This window comes from Pseudophryne corroboree, chromosome 1 (genome assembly GCF_028390025.1).
Source record: "Pseudophryne corroboree isolate aPseCor3 chromosome 1, aPseCor3.hap2, whole genome shotgun sequence".
NCBI classification, from domain to species: Eukaryota; Metazoa; Chordata; class Amphibia; order Anura; family Myobatrachidae; genus Pseudophryne; species Pseudophryne corroboree.
In genome coordinates, this window is record NC_086444.1 from 871,336,015 (window position 1) to 871,357,255 (window position 21,241).

Below are 21,241 nucleotides of genomic sequence, written 5' to 3' on the forward strand. Positions count from 1 at the left end.
TTTAATAATGTCGTGCTTTCTTAGGCTGTGCAGGAATATAAGGCAAACTAGCAGAATTACCAGCTATAGCTGTGGAGACCAGGCCCGAGAACCCTTCTCCACACAATCCTCAGCCTTCCATATGCCTCTTAAGTCGGCATCATCTGTCCAATGCATATTCTACAGGACACGTCAAGCAGAGATCGACATAGCTTTGACTCTAGGACCCAGTATACTCATGTCTCTTTGGGCATGCTTTATAACTATATATCTATCACTTAAGACAGCATCTTTAATATATTTACTAGGGTCTCAATCTCTGCTGATAAGGTACCTGTCCACGCTGCCACAGCGCTATAAACCCATGCCGACACAATCGCCGGTCTGGGTAGTATACTAGAATGTGCACGCTATCTGCAGGATCCCTGAGAATAGCAAGTGCTACCGTCTGAGCAAACAGGACACCCTAGGGGAAGATTCTCAACACATCCTGGCCCCAGTGGGGAAAGGATACAGCCTGAGAATTCTCTTGTGGGAAGCTGCCGTCTCTTGTCTGGAGATTCCCGCTCTTTTTCCTCATGAGAGGAGGGAAATTTACCTCAGCATCTTCCCCTTAAACATGTGTACTCTCGTGTCAGGGACAGATGAGTCATCAGTGATATGCAAATCATCTTTTATTTCAATAATCATATATTGAATACCTTCTAGCCATCTTGGCTGTAACTTTGCATTATCGTAGTTGACAGTGGAGTTAAACTCCATGTCGATACCAATGTTTGTTATTTTGGATAGTGAGCATTGTGAGACTCTGAAGGTCTCTGTGACATAGGGACAGACATGGGTAGATTTCCTGTCTGTTCCCTAACCATTTGTGCAATAAATTCACCTTAGCACTTACACATATCCAAACAGGTGTCGGCGTTGTCGACGGAGACACCCTCTCACACACATATCCGCTCTATCACCTCCTTAGAGGAGCCTTTTACCTCAGACATGTCGACACACGCGTACTGACACACCACACACACAGGGGATGCTCTATTTGAGGAAAGTTCCCCCACAAGGCCCTTTGGAGAGACAGAGAGTATGCCAGCACACACCCCAGCGCTATATAACCCAGGGATTACACTACAACTCAGTGTTTACCCAGTAGCTGCTGTATATACAATTTTTGCGCCTAAATTTATGTGCCCCCCCCTCTCTTTTCACCCTTTGTGTACCAGGATACTGCAGGGGAGAGCCTGGGGAGCTTCCTTCCAGAGGAGCTGTGAAGAGAAAATGGCGCTGGTGTGCTGAGGAAGAAGGCCCCGCCCCCTCAGCGGCGGGCTTCTGTCCTGTTTCTGACTAAAAATGGCGGGGGTTTTACACATATACAGTCACAGACTGTATTATGTGTATTTTTATGCCAAAGGTATTTTTATTGCTGCCCAGGGCGCCCCCCCCCCCAGCGCCCTGCACCCTACAGTGACCGGAGTGTGTGGTGTGCTGTGGGAGCAATGGCGCACAGCTGCGGTGCTGTGCGATACCTTAATGAAGACAGGAGTCTTCTGCCGCCGATTTCATCGCTTCTCTTCTGTCTTCTGGCTCTGCAAGGGGGACGGCGGCGCGGCTCCGGGAACGGACGATCGAGGTCAGGCCCTGTGTTCGAACCCTCTGGAGCTAATGGTGTCCAGTAGCCTAAGAAGCACAAGCTAGCTGCAAGCAGGTAGGTTTGCTTCTCTCCCCTCAGTCCCACGTAGCAGTGAGTCTGTTGCCAGCAGATCTCACTGAAAATAAAAAACCTAACAAATACTTTCTTTCTAGCAAGCTCAGGAGAGCCCACTAGGAGCACCCAGCTCTGGCCGGGCACAGATTCTAACTGAGGTCTGGAGGAGGGGCATAGAGGGAGGAGCCAGTGCACACCAGATCGTACCTAATCTTTCTTTTAGAGTGCCCAGTCTCCTGCGGAGCCCATCTATTCCCCATGGTCCTTATGGAGTTCCCAGCATCCACTAGGACGTCAGAGAAATTGGTAATGACAATCCTGTACCACAAATCTGAGGTACGCCTGATGAGGTGGATAAATGGGGACATGAAGGTATGCATCCTTTATGTTCAGAGACACCATCAAATCCCCCCCTTCCAGGCTTGCAATGACCGCTCTCAGCGATTCCATCTTGAACTTGAACCTTCTCGGGTATATGTTCAGGGATTTTAAATTAAATATGGGTCTGACCGAACCGTCCGGTTTCGGGACTACAAACATGGTCGAATAAAAACCCCTTCCTTATTGAAGGAGGGGAACCTTGACCACCACCTGTTGAAGATACAATTTGTGAATTGCAGTTAGCACTATTTCCCTCTCGTGGGGGGAAACTGGCAGGGCCGATTTGAGGTATCGGTGAGGGGGCATCACTTCGAATTCCAGCTTGTATCCCTGAGACAATATCTATTGCCCAGGGATCCAACTGGGAGTGAACCCACCTGTGGCTGAAATTTCGAAGACGTGCCCCCACCGGGCCTAGCTCCGCCTGTGGAGCCCCAGCGTCATGCAGTGGATTTTGTGGAAGCCGGGGAGGACTTCTGTTCCTAGGAACTAGCTGTGTTGTGCAGCTTCCTTCCTCTGCCCCTGCCTCTGGCAAGAAAGGACGCACCTCGGACTTTCTTGTTTTTCTGTGTACGAAAGGACTGCATTTGATAATGCGGTGCTCTCTTAGGCTGTGAGGAAACATATGGCAAAAAATTTGACTTTCCAGCAGTAGCTGTGGAGACCAGGTCCGAGAGACCCTCCCTAAATAATTCCTCACCCTTGTAAGGTAAAACCTCCATATGTTAAGAACAAGGCGCTTGTGAAAATGTATGATGTGTTTTGCAACAAATAAATGTTGCAATACTGCAGTGCAATACCTGTAATAAAAAAGGGGATTAGTAAATGTTTACAGCCCTTTTGTTTGTTTGCCAATTCAGACGCATGAAAAGGAACTGCTCGAAAGAAGATTTCATCACACAAGCCAATCAATTAAAACAGCAGTTCATAGAAAAAGGATATGAGGACACAAGTCTCCAACAAGAAATAGAAAAACTCGGAAGCATAGAAAGAAATTATTTAATTCAATACAAACCAAAACAAGAATCGAATGAGTTTCAAATGGCATTCATCACCCAGTACAATAGTCAGCATCGTTGCTTTGAAAACATCTTACATAAACATTGGCACATCTTGCAATTAGATACACAGCTTGCAGAATTCCTCCCTGAGAAGCCGAGAGTAATTTACAGAAGAGCAAGAAATCTCAAACAGGAATTGACCAGAAGTTATATACCCTCAACTGCAACAAATCACAGAACAACAAGAAACGTGGGCCACAGCTTCTGCCTAAACTGTTCAGCCTGTAAAACAACCAATAGCACATCCACACGTTTAGAGAAGCTATTTACATCCAATGTCTCAAAAAAACAATATAAAATAAAAGATGCTATTAGTTGTAACACAGAAGGAGTTATATATCTACTGGAGTGCCCCTGTCACCTGCAATATGTAGGCCAAACTAAAAAGAAAACTGAAAACTCGAATTATGGAACACAAACAATATAAAGAAAGGATTACAAACACACAGCGTTTCAAAACACTTTTTGGATCATCATAACAAAAATCCTAGTGAACTAAAATTCATGGGAATCCAAAAAATTCAACAGTTTTGGAGAGGAGGAAACATCTCGGATTCATTAAAAAAGAAAGAAACAGAGTGGATTTTTAACCTCCAAACCCTACAACATGCTGGCCTCAATGTGGATATAGAGCTCAATGTTTTTTTAAAACAAAAATAACATCACAGAAAAATATATTTTTATTATATATATATTTTTTCAAAAACGTATCTGTGAAAAATATCTTTAATTTTCCACATAAAAAAAAATGATGCTACACAATCCCTTGGCTTTTTAATTGAATATCCTTTTTTTTTATTATTTTTTATATAAAAATTCTTTTTACACCTTTATCACATTACTCAAGTGCAATACCTAATTATTTTTAACTGGGCCATGTGCAAACCGCTTTTTTTACCTCATTTCCGGGGAGGGATTCCCCCGTTTTTAAACAATTGTTCAATAAAGTTTTTGCTATAAATAACAAGATAGGCTAAACCAGTGACATCCTTGAGAAAGGGCTTGCAGCCCGAAACACGTTGGAAAGCAAAGTACGGTCCGTGCCCTCTCAGCCACACAGAGCGCACAGAAGAAATCATCCGTCCGCCTCACAAGCTGGGATCCCGAGCGGCCCCTGCAGCACAGCACGGCACACGGGAGACGCGGCTGAAGCAAGCGGCGGTTTGCGGTGAAAGAGAACCTAGCCGCCCGGAGTCAAGATCTCGTCCCACCACTTTTAAGAACAAGGTGGGTAGTATAGGGAAAGATAGGATTTTGACCATCCCGCACAGAGACGGCAGCGGGATAAAGAGCCGGCAATATAGGAACCCGGCAGGACCGAAAACAAACAAAAGGGCTGTAAACATTTACTAATCCCCTTTTTTATTACAGGTATTGCACTGCAGTATTGCAACATTTATTTGTTGCAAAACACATCATACATTTTCACAAGCGCCTTGTTCTTAACACATTGTTAGCATTTATTTAATTATTTTTTTGCTCAGGGCAGCTTAAACACAAATCCCGGCAACAGCGCGGTTTTTCTTCTTTTTAAAACCTCCATATGCCTTTTTGAGTCGGCATCACCTGTCCATTGCCGAGTCCACAGAACCCTTCTGGCAGAAATTGACATAGCATTTATTCTAGAACCCAGTAGACTAATGTCTCTTTGAGCATCTCTCATATATAGGACAGAGTCTTTAATATGCCCCAAGGTCAACAATATAGTATCCTTGTCTAAGGTATCAAATTCCTCAGATAAGGTATCCGTCCATGCTGCTACAGCACTACACACCGAGGCCGACGCGATCGCCGGCCTCAGCAAGGTACCCGAATGTGTATAAATGGACTTCAGGGTAACCTCCTGTTTGCGATCCGCAGCATCTTTGAGGGCAGCCGTATCCTGTGACGGCAGGGCTACCTTCTTGGATAAGCGTGTTAAAGCTTTGTCCACCTTAGGGGAGGATTACCAGCGTAACCTGTCCGTTGGCGTGAAAGGATACGCCATAAGAATCCTTTTGGAGATCTGCAGTTTTCTGTCTGGAGATTCCCAAGCCTTTTCACATAACTCATTTAGTTCGTGTGAGGGGGGAAAGGTTACCTCAGGCTTCTTTTCCCCATACATATGTACCCTCTTGTCAGGGACTGGGGTTTCCTCTGTGATGTGCAACACATCCTTAATTGCTATAATCATATAATGGATGGATTTAGCCAATTTAGGCTGTAACTGTGCATCATCGTAAATCGACACTGGAGTCAGAATCCATGTCGGTATCTGTGTCAACAATTTGGGATATTGGGCGCTTGTGAGACCCTGACGGCCTCTGCGACATAGGATCAGGCACGGGTTGAGACCCTGACTGTCCTGAGGCTTCAGCTTTTTCTAACCTTTTATGCAAGGAATTAACATTATCATTTAAAACCTTCCACATATCCATCCAATCAGGTGTCGGCGCCGTCGGCGGAGACACCACATTCATTTGCTCCCGCTCTGCTTCCACATAGCCTTCCTTGTCAAACATGTCGACACAAGCGTACAGACACACCACACACACAGGGAATGCCCTTTTTGAAGCCAGTTCCCCCACAAGGCCCTTTGGAGAGACAGAGAGAGAGTATGCCAGCACACACCTCAGCGCTATATAACCCAGGAATAACACAGTAACTTAATGTTAACCCAGTAGCTGCTGTTTGTATTGATTTTTGCGCCTAATTATGTGCCCCCCCTCTCTTTTTACCCTCTTCTACCGTGTATCTGCAGGGGAGAGCCTGGGGAGCTTCCTCTCAGCGGAGCTGTGGAGAAAAAATGGCGCTGGTGAGTGCTGAGGAAGAAGCCCCGCCCCCTCGACGGCGGGCTTCTGTCCCGCTTAAATATGCATTTTCTTGGCGGGGGCTCATACATATCTACAGTGCCCAACTGTATATATGTGTACTTTTGCCAAAAAGAGGTTCCAAATGCTGCCCAGGGCGCCCCCCCCTGCGCCCTGCACCCTTACAGTGACCGGAGTATGTGAGGTGTGTGGGAGCAATGGCGCACAGCTGCAGTGCTGTGCGTTACCTCATGTGAAGAACTGAGTCTTCTGCCGCCGATTTCGAAGTCTTCTTGCTTCTCATACTCACCCGGCTTCTGTCTTACGGCTCTGCGAGGGGGACGGCGGCGCGGCTCCGGGATCGGACGGCGAGGGTGAGATCCTGCGTACGATCCTTCTGAAGCTAATGGTGTCCAGTAGCCTAAGAAGCAGGACCTAGCTTCAGAGAGTAGGGCTGCTTCTCTCCCCTCAGTCCCACGATGCAGGGAGTCTGTTGCCAGCAGAGCTCCCTGAAAATAAAAAACCTAACAAAATACTTTCTCTCAGGAGAGCTCACTGAAAAGCACCCAGCTCGCTCTGGGCACAGTATCAAACTGAGGTCTGGAGGAGGGGCATAGAGGGAGGAGCCAGAGCACACCAGATCCTAAATTCTTTCTTAAAGTGCCCATGTCTCCTGCGGAGCCCGTCTATCCCCATGGTCCTTACGGAGTACCCAGCATCCACTAGGACGTTAGAGAAAACTATATACAAGTCTTGCAGAAGAAGTCCGCACTTGGGACGGGCGCCCAGCATCCTCTACGGACTACGAGAAATAGATTTACCGGTAAGTAAAATCTTATTTTCTCTAACGTCCTTGAGGATGCTGGGACTCCATAAGGTCCTCGCATGGAACCTGCCGAAAGGGATGGTCTCGTAGGAAGCCACCATCTTCCCCAGGACCCGCGTGCAATGATGCACTGAAACCTTTTTTTTTTTTTTTTTTTTTTTTTAATAGGTTCCTGACCAGGGCTATGAGCTCCTGAACCTTTTCGATCGGAAGAAAAACCTTTTTCTGGTCTGTGTCTAGAATCAGCCCCAAAAAGGTCAGACGCGTTGTAGGGACTAGCTGGGACTTCGGTATATTGAGAATCCAGCCGTGTAACTGCAACGTCTTCATGGACAGAGACACGCTGTCCAACAACCTCTCCCGAGATCTCGCCTTTATGAGGAGATCGTCCAAGTATGGGATAATTGTGACCCCCTGCCTGCGCAGGAGTACCATCATTTCCGCCATTACCTTGGTGAAAATTCTCGGGGCCGTGGAAAGCCCAAACGGCAACGTCTGAAATTGGTAGTGACAGTCCTGCACTGCAAATCTCAGGAACGCCTGATGCGGGGGGAATATCGGAACATGAAGTTAAGCATCCTTTATGTCCAGGGACAACATCCAATCCCCCCCCTCCAGGCTGGCGATGACCGCCCTGAGTGATTCCATTTTGAACTTGAACCTCTTCAAGTACAGGTTCAGAGATTTCAGGTTTAAAATGGGTCTGACCGAACCGTCCGGTTTCGGGACCACAAACAGGGTTGAGTAATATCCCTCTCCTTGCTGGAGATGAGGAACTGTGACAATCACCTGTTGAATATACAATTTTTGGATTGCTGCCAACACTAGCTCTCTCTCTGACGGGGAAGCCGGCAGAGCCGATTTAAAAAATCGGCGAGGAGGCAAGTCTTCGAATTCCAGCCTGTATCCCTGGGAAACAATCTCTAATGCCCAGGGATCCACCTGCGAGTGAACCCAGACGTGGCTGAAAAAACGAAGACAAGCCCCCACCAGATCTGCTTCCCCCCGGAAAGCCCCAGCGTCATGCGGTGGACTTTGCAGACGCGGGGGAGGACTTCTGCTCTTGGGAACTAGCTGTGTGCAGCTTTTTTCCCCTGCCTTTCCCTCTGGCAACAAAGGATGATCCACGTACCTTCTTGTTTTTATTGGAACGAAAGGACTGCATTTGATAATGAGGTGCCTTTTTGTATGTTGCGGGGGGACATAAGGTAAGAAATTTGACTTACCAGCCGTAGCCGTAGAGACAAGATCCGAGAGGCCATCTCCAAATAACTCCACCCCCTTGTAAGGCAAGGACTCCATATGCCGCTTTGAATCGGCATCGCCCGTCCACTGTCTGGTCCACAAGAGCCGCCTAGCAGAAATAGACATAGCATTTATTCTGGAGCTTAATAAACAAATGTCTCTCTGAGCATCCCTCATATACAAGGCAGCATCTCTGATATGCTCTATGGTCATTTGAATGTCGTCCCTATCTAAGGTGTCAATTTCCGTAGATAAGGAATCTGCCCATGCTACAACCACACTACAAACCCAGGCCGACGCCATAGCCGGTCGAGCAATAGTACCGGAATGAATGTAAATGTGCTTTAAGGTAATTTCCTGCCTGCGATCAGCAGGTTCCTTGAGGGAAGCCGTATCCTGAGAAGGCAGTGCCACCTTTTTGGACAAACATGTCAGCGCCTTGTCAACTTTTGGCGAAGATTCCCAGCGTATCCTATCAGTTTGTGGAAAAGGATACGCCATGAGAATCCTTTTGGGAACTTGTGGTCTCCTATCCGGAGATTCCCAAGCCTTTTCGCACAAGTCACTTAATTCAAATGAGGATGGAAAAGTGATTTCAGGCTTTTTCCCTTTATACATGTGTACCCTCGTGTCAGGGACAGGGGGTTCCTCAGTAATATGCAAAACCTCTTTAATGGCCATAATCATGTACCGTATACCCGTAGCCACCTTTGGCTGTAATTTTGCATCTTCATAGTCGACACTAGAGTCAGTATCTGTGTCGGTATCTGTGTCATGGATCTGGGATATGGTGCGCTTCTGAGACCCCGAAGGACCTGGCGCCCCAGGGACAGGCATGGTCTGGCTACCTGACTGATCCCTAGCTTCTGCCTTGTCTAATCTTTTATGCAATAGATTGACATTTGCATTCAAGACATTCAGCATATCCACCCATTCCGGTGTCTGCGTTGCCGACGGCGACCTGACATTCAAGCACTCCCCCTCCACATTAAGCGGGCCTTCCTCGTCAAACATGTCGACACACGCGTACCGACACACTTCACACACACACACACACACACACACACACACACACAGGGAACCCCTTTCCTGAAGACAGTATCCCTGTCAAAGCCCTTTGGAGAGACAGAGAGAGAGTATGCCAGCACACACCCCAGCGCAATAACCCTGGAGACCAACACAATTGTTTTTCCCCAGCAACGCTGTATAATATGTAAACCGCCAATTATGTGCGCCCCCCCCTCTCTTTTAAGCACCCTTTCACCGTGTGTAAGCAGGGGAGAGTCCGGGGAGCTTCCTCTCAGCAGTGCTGTGGAGAGAAAATGGCGCTGGTGAGTGCTGAGGGAGAAGCCCCGCCCCCTCGGCGGCAGGCTTCTGTTCCGCTCAAACTTAGTGAAATATGGCGGGGGCTCTTTTATATACATGTACAGAGCCCACCTGTACATGTATATATTCTTTATGCCATGCAGAGGTTTATATTGCCGCCCAGGGCGCCCCCCCCCTGCGCCCTGCACCCTTACAGTGACCGGTGTATGTGAGGTGTATGGGAGCAATGACACACAGCTGCAGTGCTGTGCGTTACCTCAGTGAAGCTGTAGGCTTCTGCCGCCTGACGACTTCTGTCTTCTGTACTTCTAGCTCTGTGAGGAGAACGGCGGCGCGGCTCCGGGGGGTAGACGCCCAGTAAGAACCTGCGTTCACCCCCTCTGGAGCTAATGGTGTCCAGTAGCCGAGGAAGCAGAGCCTATCTTTGACAAGAAGGTCTGCTCCTCTCTCCTCAGTCCCACGATGCAGGGAGCCTGTTGCCAGCAGTGCTCCCTGTGAAAAAGTAGTAAAATAGAAAGAAAAAATCCAAACAAAAATGCTTCTAGGCAGAGAACTCTGGAGAGCTCTCTGCAGTGCACCCATCTTGCTCTGGGCACAGTGTAAAACTGAGGTCTGGAGGAGGGGCATAGAGGGAGGAGCCAGTGTACACCCAGAGTCCAAAGCTTTCTTAAAGTGCCCTATCTCCTGCGGAGCCCGTCTATTCTCTATGGTCCTTACGGAGTCCCAGCATCCTCAAGGACGTTAGAGAAATGCAGGTGTGTCCAAGCGTTTGCAGGGCGGGTGTCTGACGTCAATTCCGGGATAGGACAGGCTGAAGTGATCGCAAGGGCTGAGTAAGTTCTGACCTACTCAGAAACTGCACAATCTATTTTTGTACCACTCGGCTGCACATGCGATCGCACCCTTGCACAGCAAATATACAGCCGTGCAAACGGCGACTATGCGTTTGCACGGCTGCAAAAAGTAGCTAGCGAGCGATCAACTCGGAATGTCCCCCACTGTGCGTGGAGTTTGAGTGGGCCTGCCTTCGCTGTAGACCGGACACGTGGAAGTGCAGTGGATTGTAATGCCTCCCATCAGTGCTGTTCCCTCCCTTTTCTACCCGCACACAAACTTACTCATCTATGTGCTCTTCTTCATTACTCCCTCTTCTTCGTTGTTCTGAAATCCTTGTTTCATTTTTGCGTTTTAATAATTGCTCACAGCAGCAAGTTTAGATTTCTTATTTCTATGTTACATGCTATTACTTTAGATGGTCAGTGATTCTGTACCGACATTGGCTTCTCCTCCTGTATTTTTTTTTTTCACCTAGTTGGATTGTAATTAACAACTGCCTCTCAATAAACAAAGACTGCATAAGACAAGTTAAAGAGTGGAGAAGTCACCCACAGTAACCAGTCAGCGTCTATCTATACGGAGGACTGGCACTGTCGCACTTCTCTTCCACAGTATCAGATTAGGGCAGCACTACTATCGCTGTCCCAAGGAAGAATGTGAACAGATATGTGCTAGAGCCCTCTGAACACTTACATATAGCATCCATTTTATACACCTATCTGGAGTTAAAAACTCCATGGGTGGGATTTCAATTAGCAGCCCGCAGGGTTTTAGATTCCAGGTTAAGTACCCACTGCTATTCAATCACTGCCTATTGTAAGCCCACAGGGTGCCCTTAATGCAGATATCTGCTTTCACCCTCTTGTGGAACAGAATCTGCGTTAATTAGTGCTTCCTGGGCTAGTTGCGGGAGGTAATTGCGTAACTCCAGATACTTAACCAGAGAGCCATGGCTTACATCATGTTAGAAACAGGATTACAGCGGGGAAAAAATCAATAGCACCGGGCACTTAATCATGGAGCTAAAACCCTGCAGTAAGTCCCATAGCTATTTGAATTCCACCTAAAGCTAGGCTTGGTACAGCACTATGCCGAAGGATCCAATGACATAGCGACCGGTCAATGTGCTTGTCCCGATGTCACAACTAATCAGGCATTTGAATTTGCCAATTCCAGCTGTGATGTCAGTCCCTGCAGTCAGTTCACGGACGGTCGGCAGGGCGCCCATACACACAGGCAGACCTGCTGATATGAACTACAGACATATCGGGTGTACACACATACACACCGCCTGTTCAATGGAACGGGCATTATCTATTTGTGTGTACCTAGCTAAGTCTGTAATGTTATACAATAAAAACCACACAGCAACATTTTTGAAAAATCTCAGAATTGAGATTTGTGCAATCAGTTCCTGTTTCTATATGTGCACTTATTAAACTGGAGGTTTAATGCACGGTTTCGGAACATTTAATGAATAATGGGGGGGGGGTGGAATAGGTAGAGGATTTTGGACAAAAAAAAACCCAACAACTATCAACGAGTGATCAAACTTATTGCATATGATAAATTGTGCCCAGGCCAATCAGCTCCCACCTGTCATTTAACACTTGACACTTGATAAATGATTGGCTAGAGCACCAATTATCATATGCAAGGAGTTTTAGCACTTGTTGATAAATGAACCCCTATGTCTGCTTTTTCCCCCTGAGGCAAATACTGTATCGGGAATTCACAAATTAAAATCCGGTACGCTTCAAAATGCAATACTTGATCATGTAAGATTACAAACTGGCTTTTATAATGCAGCAAATGCCTTGTGTGATGATCATTAGCGACATTAGTAATCTCGCCCTCTGTATAAGGAACACAAGTACTTTCAAGTAACTTCTTTATTCAGGACACAGCTACAACCCTTTACACTAGCATGCGGGGGGACGCCGAGCTCAGGGCACGTACACCCTGCATGCTAGGCCCTTCCCTACCCCCGCTTACATGCCAACGCTTCGCTCAGCAGCAAAGTGCTCGCTTGTTAAGGGTAGCCCTCTGCCTGCGCAGGCAGATGGCTACCCACCATGTTTAGGCTCGCAGAAGCTGCGCCCCCAACAATCAGAATCAGAATCAGAATCAGCTTTATTGGCCAGGTATACTTACGTATACTAGGAATTTGTCTTCGGTTTGCTAGTATACGTAAGTATACCTGGCCAATAAAGCTGATTCTGATTCTGATTCTGATTGTTGGGGGCGCAGCTTCTGCGAGCCTAAACATGGTGGGTAGCCATCTGCCTGCGCAGGCAGAGGGCTACCCTTAACAAGCGAGCACTTTGCTGCTGAGCGAAGCCACTCCTACTGCCACCAAAAACGTTGCGTCGCCGTCCTGCAAACGCCTCTGCCTGTCAATCAGTCAGAGGCGTTTGCATATGTGAGATGCCTTCGCATCTGTGTGCGCATGCGCAGTGCGGCTTCTGCGCGTGTGCACACTCCAGAAGGGTTTTAGCATGCGAACGCATCGTAGATGCGTTCCATGCTAAATTAGGTCCACAGTGCGTGCTGCAGTTACCACGAACGTTGCGGAGTAATAACAGCCAGTACTGGCACAGGCTGAAGCACACTGGAATTATTTCGTTTTTAAATTCACAGATTTGCAAGGAGAGCCTCAGCAATTATATATTTGTTGAAATATTACAGAGGACTGTAGGGTTTACTTGGCATTTGTAATGTGCGACGCATAAAGTAGGTTAGTATGTAAATGTGCAGTGATTAGTCATCAACTGAAACAATGCTTGAACAAAATCACATTTAGCCTGGTACTTGTGACCTATTATTTGTTTTAACCACAAGAGAGGACTTACCTAGTGTCAAGCTTTGATTCTTGAAGTTTCGATTTCAACTCCTCCTTGTTCATTCGGTTTACACAACCATTCACTACGGCAATTTCTTTGTAGACCGGGTCACTGAAGTCACTGGAACAAGACTTAGCTGCAAGCATCACCTTGTCTTCTTGTTCTTCCAGTCTGCTTCTCTGTTTGACCAGACAGCATAGTTAAGGTTCTTATTGCAGGTAGTCCTTATGAGGCGCACACAAAGCACACCCAGAAAACATGTCACTGTATACACTATATGGCTGTGACAGAATTAGCACCATGCAACATGAGGGCACTCACCCGATTAGTCTGAAAATATCGGAAGATTTTTGCATTCAGATAAAGAAATACGCATTAAACGGACATTCAGATTGTGCGTCACAAACATTGTTATATTTCTGAAACAACGTCACCCAATTCAGTGCAGCACAAACGTGTTTGCTTTTCAGAGTATTTACTGCTAAGCTGGGTACACACTGGATGGGGATGTAGTTAATATCCCGGCGGTCACCATACCACTGCCGGGATCCTGACCACCAAGAATGTCGACAGCTATGCCAGGGCTATTCCCACTCCTGGTTGTCCATGACACCCATAGAGTGGGAATAGAACCTGTGGCAAGCGGTGAGCCCAGTCTCGTAAACTGACCTCTAGGATCCCGGCCGCCGGGATTCCATCTCCAACCCACTGGACGACATGTAACATTAACGGTATCATTGAACGATTTCCCTTGAGCTTCCCGGAGTCCCAGACAAACGAAATAGTGCGCACACACTGAGTGATTTTTACAAAGGACCAACGATATACAGGAGTCGTACGATATTACCAAATTGTTGGGCTTCAGCCTAATTTGACATGTATCAGCTTAACTCTGCAAGGGTTCATAGCATACACACTGACATTTTTATATGCATTTTACGGAATATTTCACAGCAGCTGGAATACCCATGATCTACAGTAATCTTTAAGGGGTTTATTTACTAAAGTGCAGATTTATAGAAGTGGAGATGTTGCCCGCAGCAACCAATCAGATTATACTTATTTATCTTGCACCTTCTAGAGAAGATAGTATCTGGAATCTGATTGGTTTGCTATGGGCAACATCTCCACTTCCATAAACCCACACTTTAGTAAATATACCGCTAATTTGCTATTAATAATAAAGCTAGCATTTAAGAGGCCTACAGTATTTAGCCATTTGAGACAAAAAATATTGGGCATAATTCAGTAAGGCCCACAGAATTGCTGAAATCGGTATTTGCCGATTTCCGCACTTCTGCGCATGCGCACACAGCACAATAGCAGTCTAAGACCTGGCGGGGAAAGGGGATAACAGGGCGTCGGTCTCGTTTTGTGGGCGTTGACGCATCGTTTGGGGCGCACGGTCCGGACAACGCAGGCGTGTCCGGACCATTTGTGAAGCGGGCCGCGTGACATCACACGCAGCCGCTGCAACCCAAAACATGGATGCCCTCCAACTGCTTTTGCAGCTAGGCTGTGTAGGCAGGGGGCAACCTTACTCATGCAAGCGCACTGCTGTAAAGTGAAGCGCTTGCATGTGTTTTCTGAGGGGGGCAGAACTCGGCATGCGGGGCGGCCTTGCCCTGTGCTGGGTGGACCCCGCATGTTAGAGAAGATCTTTCGCAAAACTACAACTCAAGCTGAATTAGGCCCATAGTCCTCTAATGCTGCATATCATGGCAGGGAGCAAAGGTTTTTCAGGGTTATTTATAAACCTTCTCTTTCCTGGACAGTAGCTTCGATAAGAGTCCTTCCACGCGAAGGGTAAAAGTATTGACAGCTGAGGAGGTCACTCTGCATGCCTGACTTACCTACTGCCCATGCATGGCTATCAGACAGCACATGTGCAAGTATGGGCTGCTGACAAAAGAGCGCTCTCCATTAGGGTAACAAAAAAAAAAAAAGTGTACAATAGCTATTGCCTTCTAATATGGCTTAGGCAATCGGGGGTTCATCCTGGCTCCTAGATTTGAGGAAAATTTGTAAAGCCCTGATCTATAGATCTGCAGATCAGACGTTATGTGTCCAGGGGCGTATCACCATATTATCGTGGTGATACGCCCTGTCCCTCCACCCCAATGTACTAAACAGGCCCCCGCCAATGTGGGAGGGACGCTATGTCACCTTCCTGTGATATGCGTCCTCCCACATCAGCCAGACTGATTTCGCCGCTAGCTGGACTAGCGTGCATGCGCCGTCACCTCAGCTCCCAGTGAATCCTGCGGAGTGAGGCGGCGCATGCGCGGTTAGGCTCTAAGGCCTCCGTGCAGTGGAGGACACGTGTGGGGGTGACGTCAGATGCCGCAGGGGAGACGTGGTGGCGGCGGCGAGCAATAAAGTTTTTTTTAATGGACAAAAAAAAACAACCTGTACAACACAGCCAACGCCAGCCTTGACCTGGCGAAAGGACAGAAGGGGATTATCGTGAGGTGAGGACCCACCTCACCATTCATAAATCAGCTTCCCATCGCCTTCCTATGCACACAGCGCAGCAGACGTTATTGCAGTATGCGCTGTGTGCATTCCTTAAATCCCCGCTTCATACATTGTGGGGAAGCGGGGAATGCAAGACTTAGCATGCACTATGTGCTCAAAGGCACATAGCGACGCTTCATACATCTACCTCAATGTGATGTGAATAGAAGGCACCATAAATCTGTGTGGATTAATCTGATAAGTGACATGTATAGCTGTGTGCAACTGAGCCTCTGAATCTGCATATGAAGTGCTATGATGGCTTTTGTCCATACCAAGTTCTGTTGTGCTTCGTATACAGTCACACACAGATATACAAGTACCACATATCAAATTAATCAGCACATGATCATGACTGATCATTTTTGGCAAAGAAAAATGCCCGTCACTAGTGGACTCACACTCATGTCATACTGTACATGTCCTGCTGCATGCATATTCAAGCTAGACGTATAAGGACACATCTGTACATAACATGGATATTTTCATTAAAACCACTAAACGGAATGTTAATAATCATGGCAGTGCATTATTAATACATAGCGCCCTAAGAATGACATCCACAATAGTGCATGCAAGTGTGCACGCTTGAGAATTAGAGAATTTAAAGCTAAAAAGGGGCAATCAGTGAATGACTAATATTTACTGTGCAGTGCATAAAAGGGTGGCGCAATATACACAATAATTGTATATAGGTATTAAAGACAAACATCATCAGAGTAGATCAACAATAAATAAAAAAAAAGAATAGTAAAATATACAATTTACCCCTCCAAGAAGATCTGCGTTCTTCACCTTCCTGCAAAGATCGTCCTCCAGGGCTGCAGGATGGAGGGGTCTGTTCTCCTTCTGGTCCTCCATGGTAGAGCTAGTAGCTGGTGGATATAATGTGCAGGTGTCAGTCATTCTAGAGTCTACAGCCCTCTTTGCATGGCCGGCAGGTCCCAATAGCTGTGCCGATACTGACCTGAGGCCTCAGGCTGCCGCTGAGACAGCGCCGAGCTGCAGCGCACAATGACCCGCTAACAGTACAGTACAGTACAGTACAGCAGTCTTGTGTATCCCGCTCTGGCAGAGAAGTGACGCAATTTCCGTCTACATGACGCAAGAAGGCGCTATAAAACGCAGACGTTACCAGTTCCCGAAACCACCATCTTTGACTCGGGAACAGCTGGCAGGAATGTGCTGCTGTTAGGTTACCGGGCAAATGATGAAGTCCCTTGTGCTCTCGCCTACTCGTCATGGATAATAAACGTGCCAGGCAGTAACACACACTCACACCTGGCTGTTCTGTCACTGCGGGAACTTGCCGATAACAAGTGTCTGACTATTTGCTGCCTAGGACGGATCATGTACCCCAGTGTCAGCCATACTATAGGTTAATAACAGGAGCTGGCAAACAGCGTTAGCCGTATACTGCGGTCAGACGGTAGCGGCCAATGCTAAATAATGTCACACACTGGGGGAGATTCAAATGTATGAAAAGTCGGTTGGGTGTTTGTTTTTTGCTGTCTATTAGATAGGAAAAAAACAGACTCCCAACTGACTTTTCAAACATTTGAATCTCCCCCACTGTGTTCCCGGATCACCGCGCCATAGAATTCATTCTTTACCAGATCACATAAAATATTGGGCACGAAAAGGGGGGAGTAGACTGAACTGAGGTTTGGTGCAGCGCATTCAGGTGGTCATTCCAAGTTGATCGCTAGTTGCCGTTCGCAGCATAGTGATCAGGCAAAAAAAAACGTAATTTCTTCGCCTGCGTATGGGCCGCAGTGCGCATGCGCGAAGTACTCTCACAAAAAACTGCAGTTTCACACAAGGTTTAGCGACGCTTTTCAGTCGCACTGCTGATCGGTGAGTGATTGATAGGAAAGGGGCGTTTCTGGGAGGTAACTGACCGTTTTCCGGGAGTGTGCTAAAAAACGCAGGTGTGCCTTGGGAAACGGGGGAGTGGCTGGCCAAACACAGGACGTGTTTGTGACGTCAAACCAGGAACTAAATAGACTAAAGTGATCGCAAGGTAGGAGTAGGTCTGGAACGACTCAGAAATTGCATGAAAATATTTTGGAGCTGTTCTGCTAACCTTTCGTTCGCACTTCTGCTAAGCAAAGATACACTCCCAGAGGGCGGCAGCTTAGCGTTTGCAATGCTGCTAAAAGCAGCTAGCGAGCGATCAACTCGGAATGAGGGCCTCAGTTCGTGTGAGGTGCAGAGCTGCCAGCCTGTGAGAGGGTAGATGCAGCACTATCAGCTTGTGGGAGGTGAGGCACTGTGCTGCCAGCCTGTGAGAGGTGCGGTGTAGAGCTGCCAGCCTGTGACAGGTCCGGTGTAGAGCTGCCAGCCTGTGAGAGATTAGGTTAGACGCATCGCTGTCAGCTTATGGGAGGTAAGGTGCCATGCTGCCAGCCTCTGAACGGTGAGGTGCAGTGCTGCCCACATCTGAGAGGTGAGGTGCAGTGCTGCCCACATTTGAGAAGTGAGGTGTAGAGCTGCTAAACTGTGAGACATGAGGTGCTGTGCTGCCAGCCTCTGAACAGTGAGGTTGCAGTGCTGCCATATCTTGTGAGAGGTGAGGTGCAGTGTTGCCAGCCTGTGAAAGGTGAGGTGTAGAGCTGCCAACATTTGAGTGGTGTACTGCAAAGCTGCCAGCCTGTGAGAGGTGAAGTACAGAGTTGTGGGAATTAAAGTGCTGTGCTGCCAGGCCTTTATATTTATTAGCTGCTAAAATTTGTACAACACATTATCATGCACAGTGTAAAATTGCCCAGTATGAGGGAGACTATTAAGAGGAAGGCATGTCGTGTTCTGTCTCATGCTGGTATAAATACCATTTATATTCAATACATTCCTCCCATCCTTCAACCTCCTCAGTTTTCTAATAAAGCTGCTGCCAAAATGTAGGCCTGTCGCAGGAGTCCTGAGCTGACACCAGCCCTTCACAGTGATCCTCCATAGATTATGCAAGATAAATACATCAGGAAAACGCTTACTAGTGTAATTCTTTAAAAACACATTTATTAAATAAGTGCATTAAGAATATTAGTAGTTATGCAATAAACTTATTAGCTGTTACCATGCCACGTAGGAGACTAGTTATTAAATGACTGGCCCATTAATCATTTTGAAACAGAAGTTTCTACATGATTATCACTACACTAAATAAAACAGCAATTTATCAAGCCTACATAGGATAAATTGCATATATCTCTTGTGTTAATGGCAGAACCAGAGCACACTGCTATAATCCATGGGGATGTTGCTATTGTGCTATTTATCAAGCTCTGAAAACTAAAATGTTTCAGAGCTTGACTACGAAAGCTAACAGATTAAGATGGTGTTAGGCTGATAACGCACTTAACCACCGGATCAGTCAGTCAATCCATACCTCCCAACTGTCCCGATTTTCGCGGGACAGTCCCGTTTTTTGGGGACTGTCCCGATGTCCCACCGGCGGGCCGCAGTGTCCCGCGGTGGGGGGGAGTTGGGAGGCTCTGTCTGTCGCTTCCCTGCTTAGCAGAGCAGCGATGAATAGACACTGTGCGCATGCGCACAGCGTCTATTCAGTGCAGACAGGGGGAGAGGGGGCATGCCAGCGGCTCACAGAGCGCTGGGCATGACCCCTCAGTGATGAAAATGGGGGCGTGGCTCACGATCGCGGTCCTCCCACGAAGCCACACCCCTTTTATAGGCCACACCCCCTTTGGGGAGCGCGAGCGGCTCCGCCACGCGTGTGTCCCTCTTTGGAAGGGGACAAAGTTGGGACGTATGGTCAATCTTTGGGGGTCATTCAGACCCGATAGCACACTAGCTTTTTTTTGCAGCGATGTGATCGGGTCTGAACTGCGCATGCATATGCTCTGCAATGCGCAGGCGCATCAGGCGACGGGGATCGTTGGACAGCAAGGGATTTAACAAAGAAAGCGATCACAAGAAGATTGACAGGAAGAGGCCGTTTGTGGAGGTCAACTGACCGTTTCTAGGGAGTGTCCGTAAAAACGCAGGCGTGCCCAGCCGTTGCAGGGAGGATTCCTGACATCAGCTCCTGGCCGAATCATCGCAGCGGCTGAATAAGTCCTGAGCTGTGCAGAGACTACACAAACTTTTGTTTGTGCAGCTCTCTGCACAAGCGATCGCACCCCTGCACAGCGATTACCCCCTCCCCCTGATCGCAGAACTGCAAAAAAACGCCTGCGTGCAATCAGGTCTGAATCACCCCCTTTATCCACATTCAATCTTGTGCATACCACTTACCAATCCGTCGCCCGATATGTGTATGTGAATATGCCCACCTACTTGTGATATCATATTCAATAGCTGCTGAAGTCGACCTATCGTGTGGTCAGGAGGTGGGGGCGGATGTACTAACAGCCAGATGTACCAAATCTATCTATCTATCTATCTTGATGACAAAATGATGATGAATCCTCTGCTTTGTGTTTAGAGAAGTATTCTTTCAGCTTCAGCGATCTGATGAGTTTGTAGTTCTCAATCTTCTGCTGAAACCGATCTGGTGTAGAGGTTGGAACAAACAAAAGCCCTCTGCTCAGGACTTTAGACTCAATGTCAGACAAATGACTGGTGGATAAGTCGAAAATCAATTGTGTCTCCCACTTGGTGGTTTGGTGCCGGTGTTGGCTCCTCGTCTGCCTCCTCGCTTGGCCCCCTCACCTCGTGGGAGTACCTCTCTTCCTGCTATGACAGCACGGGTTCGCACCCCTAAAGGGATATCCCTCCTATTGTGTGGGGTGACCTGGGTGGCATCTTCCGCTTCACTAGCCGAGGTACTAGAATATTGGGGACGCTGAGACCTTCTCCGGTATGTCGACGGCCCATTGCGGAGTTGTGTGGATTGGTTACTTAGCCACGCATAAACTTTGTGTTGATCATAGTCCTGCTGGACTCGCACCCTCTTTTGCTTCTTAAATTTGATGAGGTTCAGTTTGTATTGCTCCACTTCATCAGAGAGTTTGCTAAGCCAGTCAGGAACCGGGACCGTTGTTAAATTATGGTCATTTTCAAACACTGCTATCTTGCCCCTGGTAACAGTCAGCTCACGGGTGGATTCTTCAATTACTAATAATAGTAAGTCCATCGAGCATTTATTTAGGACTGCTATCCATTTTTTGCAGAAATTGACATCATAGCGACCAATAGTGGGCATGTTGTGAATCCTGAACCCACACGGTATTTGTTTGGCCCTATAATAATCTGAGAGGGTCATCGCGTGGTAAAGGAAGTCCGTCTCCCTTTTCTTTAGTTTGAGGAACTCTCTATACGTGTCCTCACTTGAAGTCCCGGTTTCAACATCAAAAACAGCTTCTTTAATCAGGATGTTTTCCGCCTCAGCCTCCGAGAAACTCCAAGTTTCATATGTGTCGCATTGCAAAAACAGGGTAGCTCCCTCAGCCGCTGTCTCACTGGCGCTGGACATGCTTGTCAGTGGTGGAAAGTGCCAATAAGTGCAAAACTCCACCAATTGTGGATGCAAAAGTGCTAAGTGCAAGTGCGGGTGGATCTCCTGCGAGTTTAAAAGGGTATACAGGGTGCCTTGGTCCACGCTGACAAGACTCTGTAGCATCAGAGTCCCCAGCTTACCATAAAGTCCAATGCAGCCCGGCACTCCTCACGCTCCCCAGCGTTCACAAAGGTGCTTCCGTGCTCTCTCCTTCAGGGCAATCTTCCCCAGCACTGACACAGCGAATAAGGGCGGCACTGGGAGACTTTGCAAT

At 47.5% G+C, this 21,241-nt stretch overlaps 1 protein-coding gene across 2 annotated transcripts in view; it reads right to left on the reverse strand.

Annotated features, from left to right (window-relative positions):
* The window catches only part of ERI1 (exoribonuclease 1), a 56,529-nt gene extending 39,915 nt beyond the window's left edge, over positions 1–16,614 (reverse strand). The window contains exons 1-3 of one of the 2 annotated variants that reach the window (XM_063920041.1): positions 16,477–16,614; positions 16,278–16,384; positions 13,002–13,171 (exon numbers count right to left, since the gene is read on the reverse strand). In XM_063920041.1, coding sequence (XP_063776111.1) covers positions 13,002–13,171; positions 16,278–16,370 — 263 coding nt within the window. In that variant the 5' untranslated portion in view covers positions 16,371–16,384; positions 16,477–16,614. Of the gene's footprint in view, positions 1–13,001; positions 13,172–16,277 lie in introns of both variants that reach the window. The other variant, XM_063920040.1, reaches the window with a different exon arrangement.
* Positions 16,615–21,241: the final 4,627 nt, after the last annotated feature.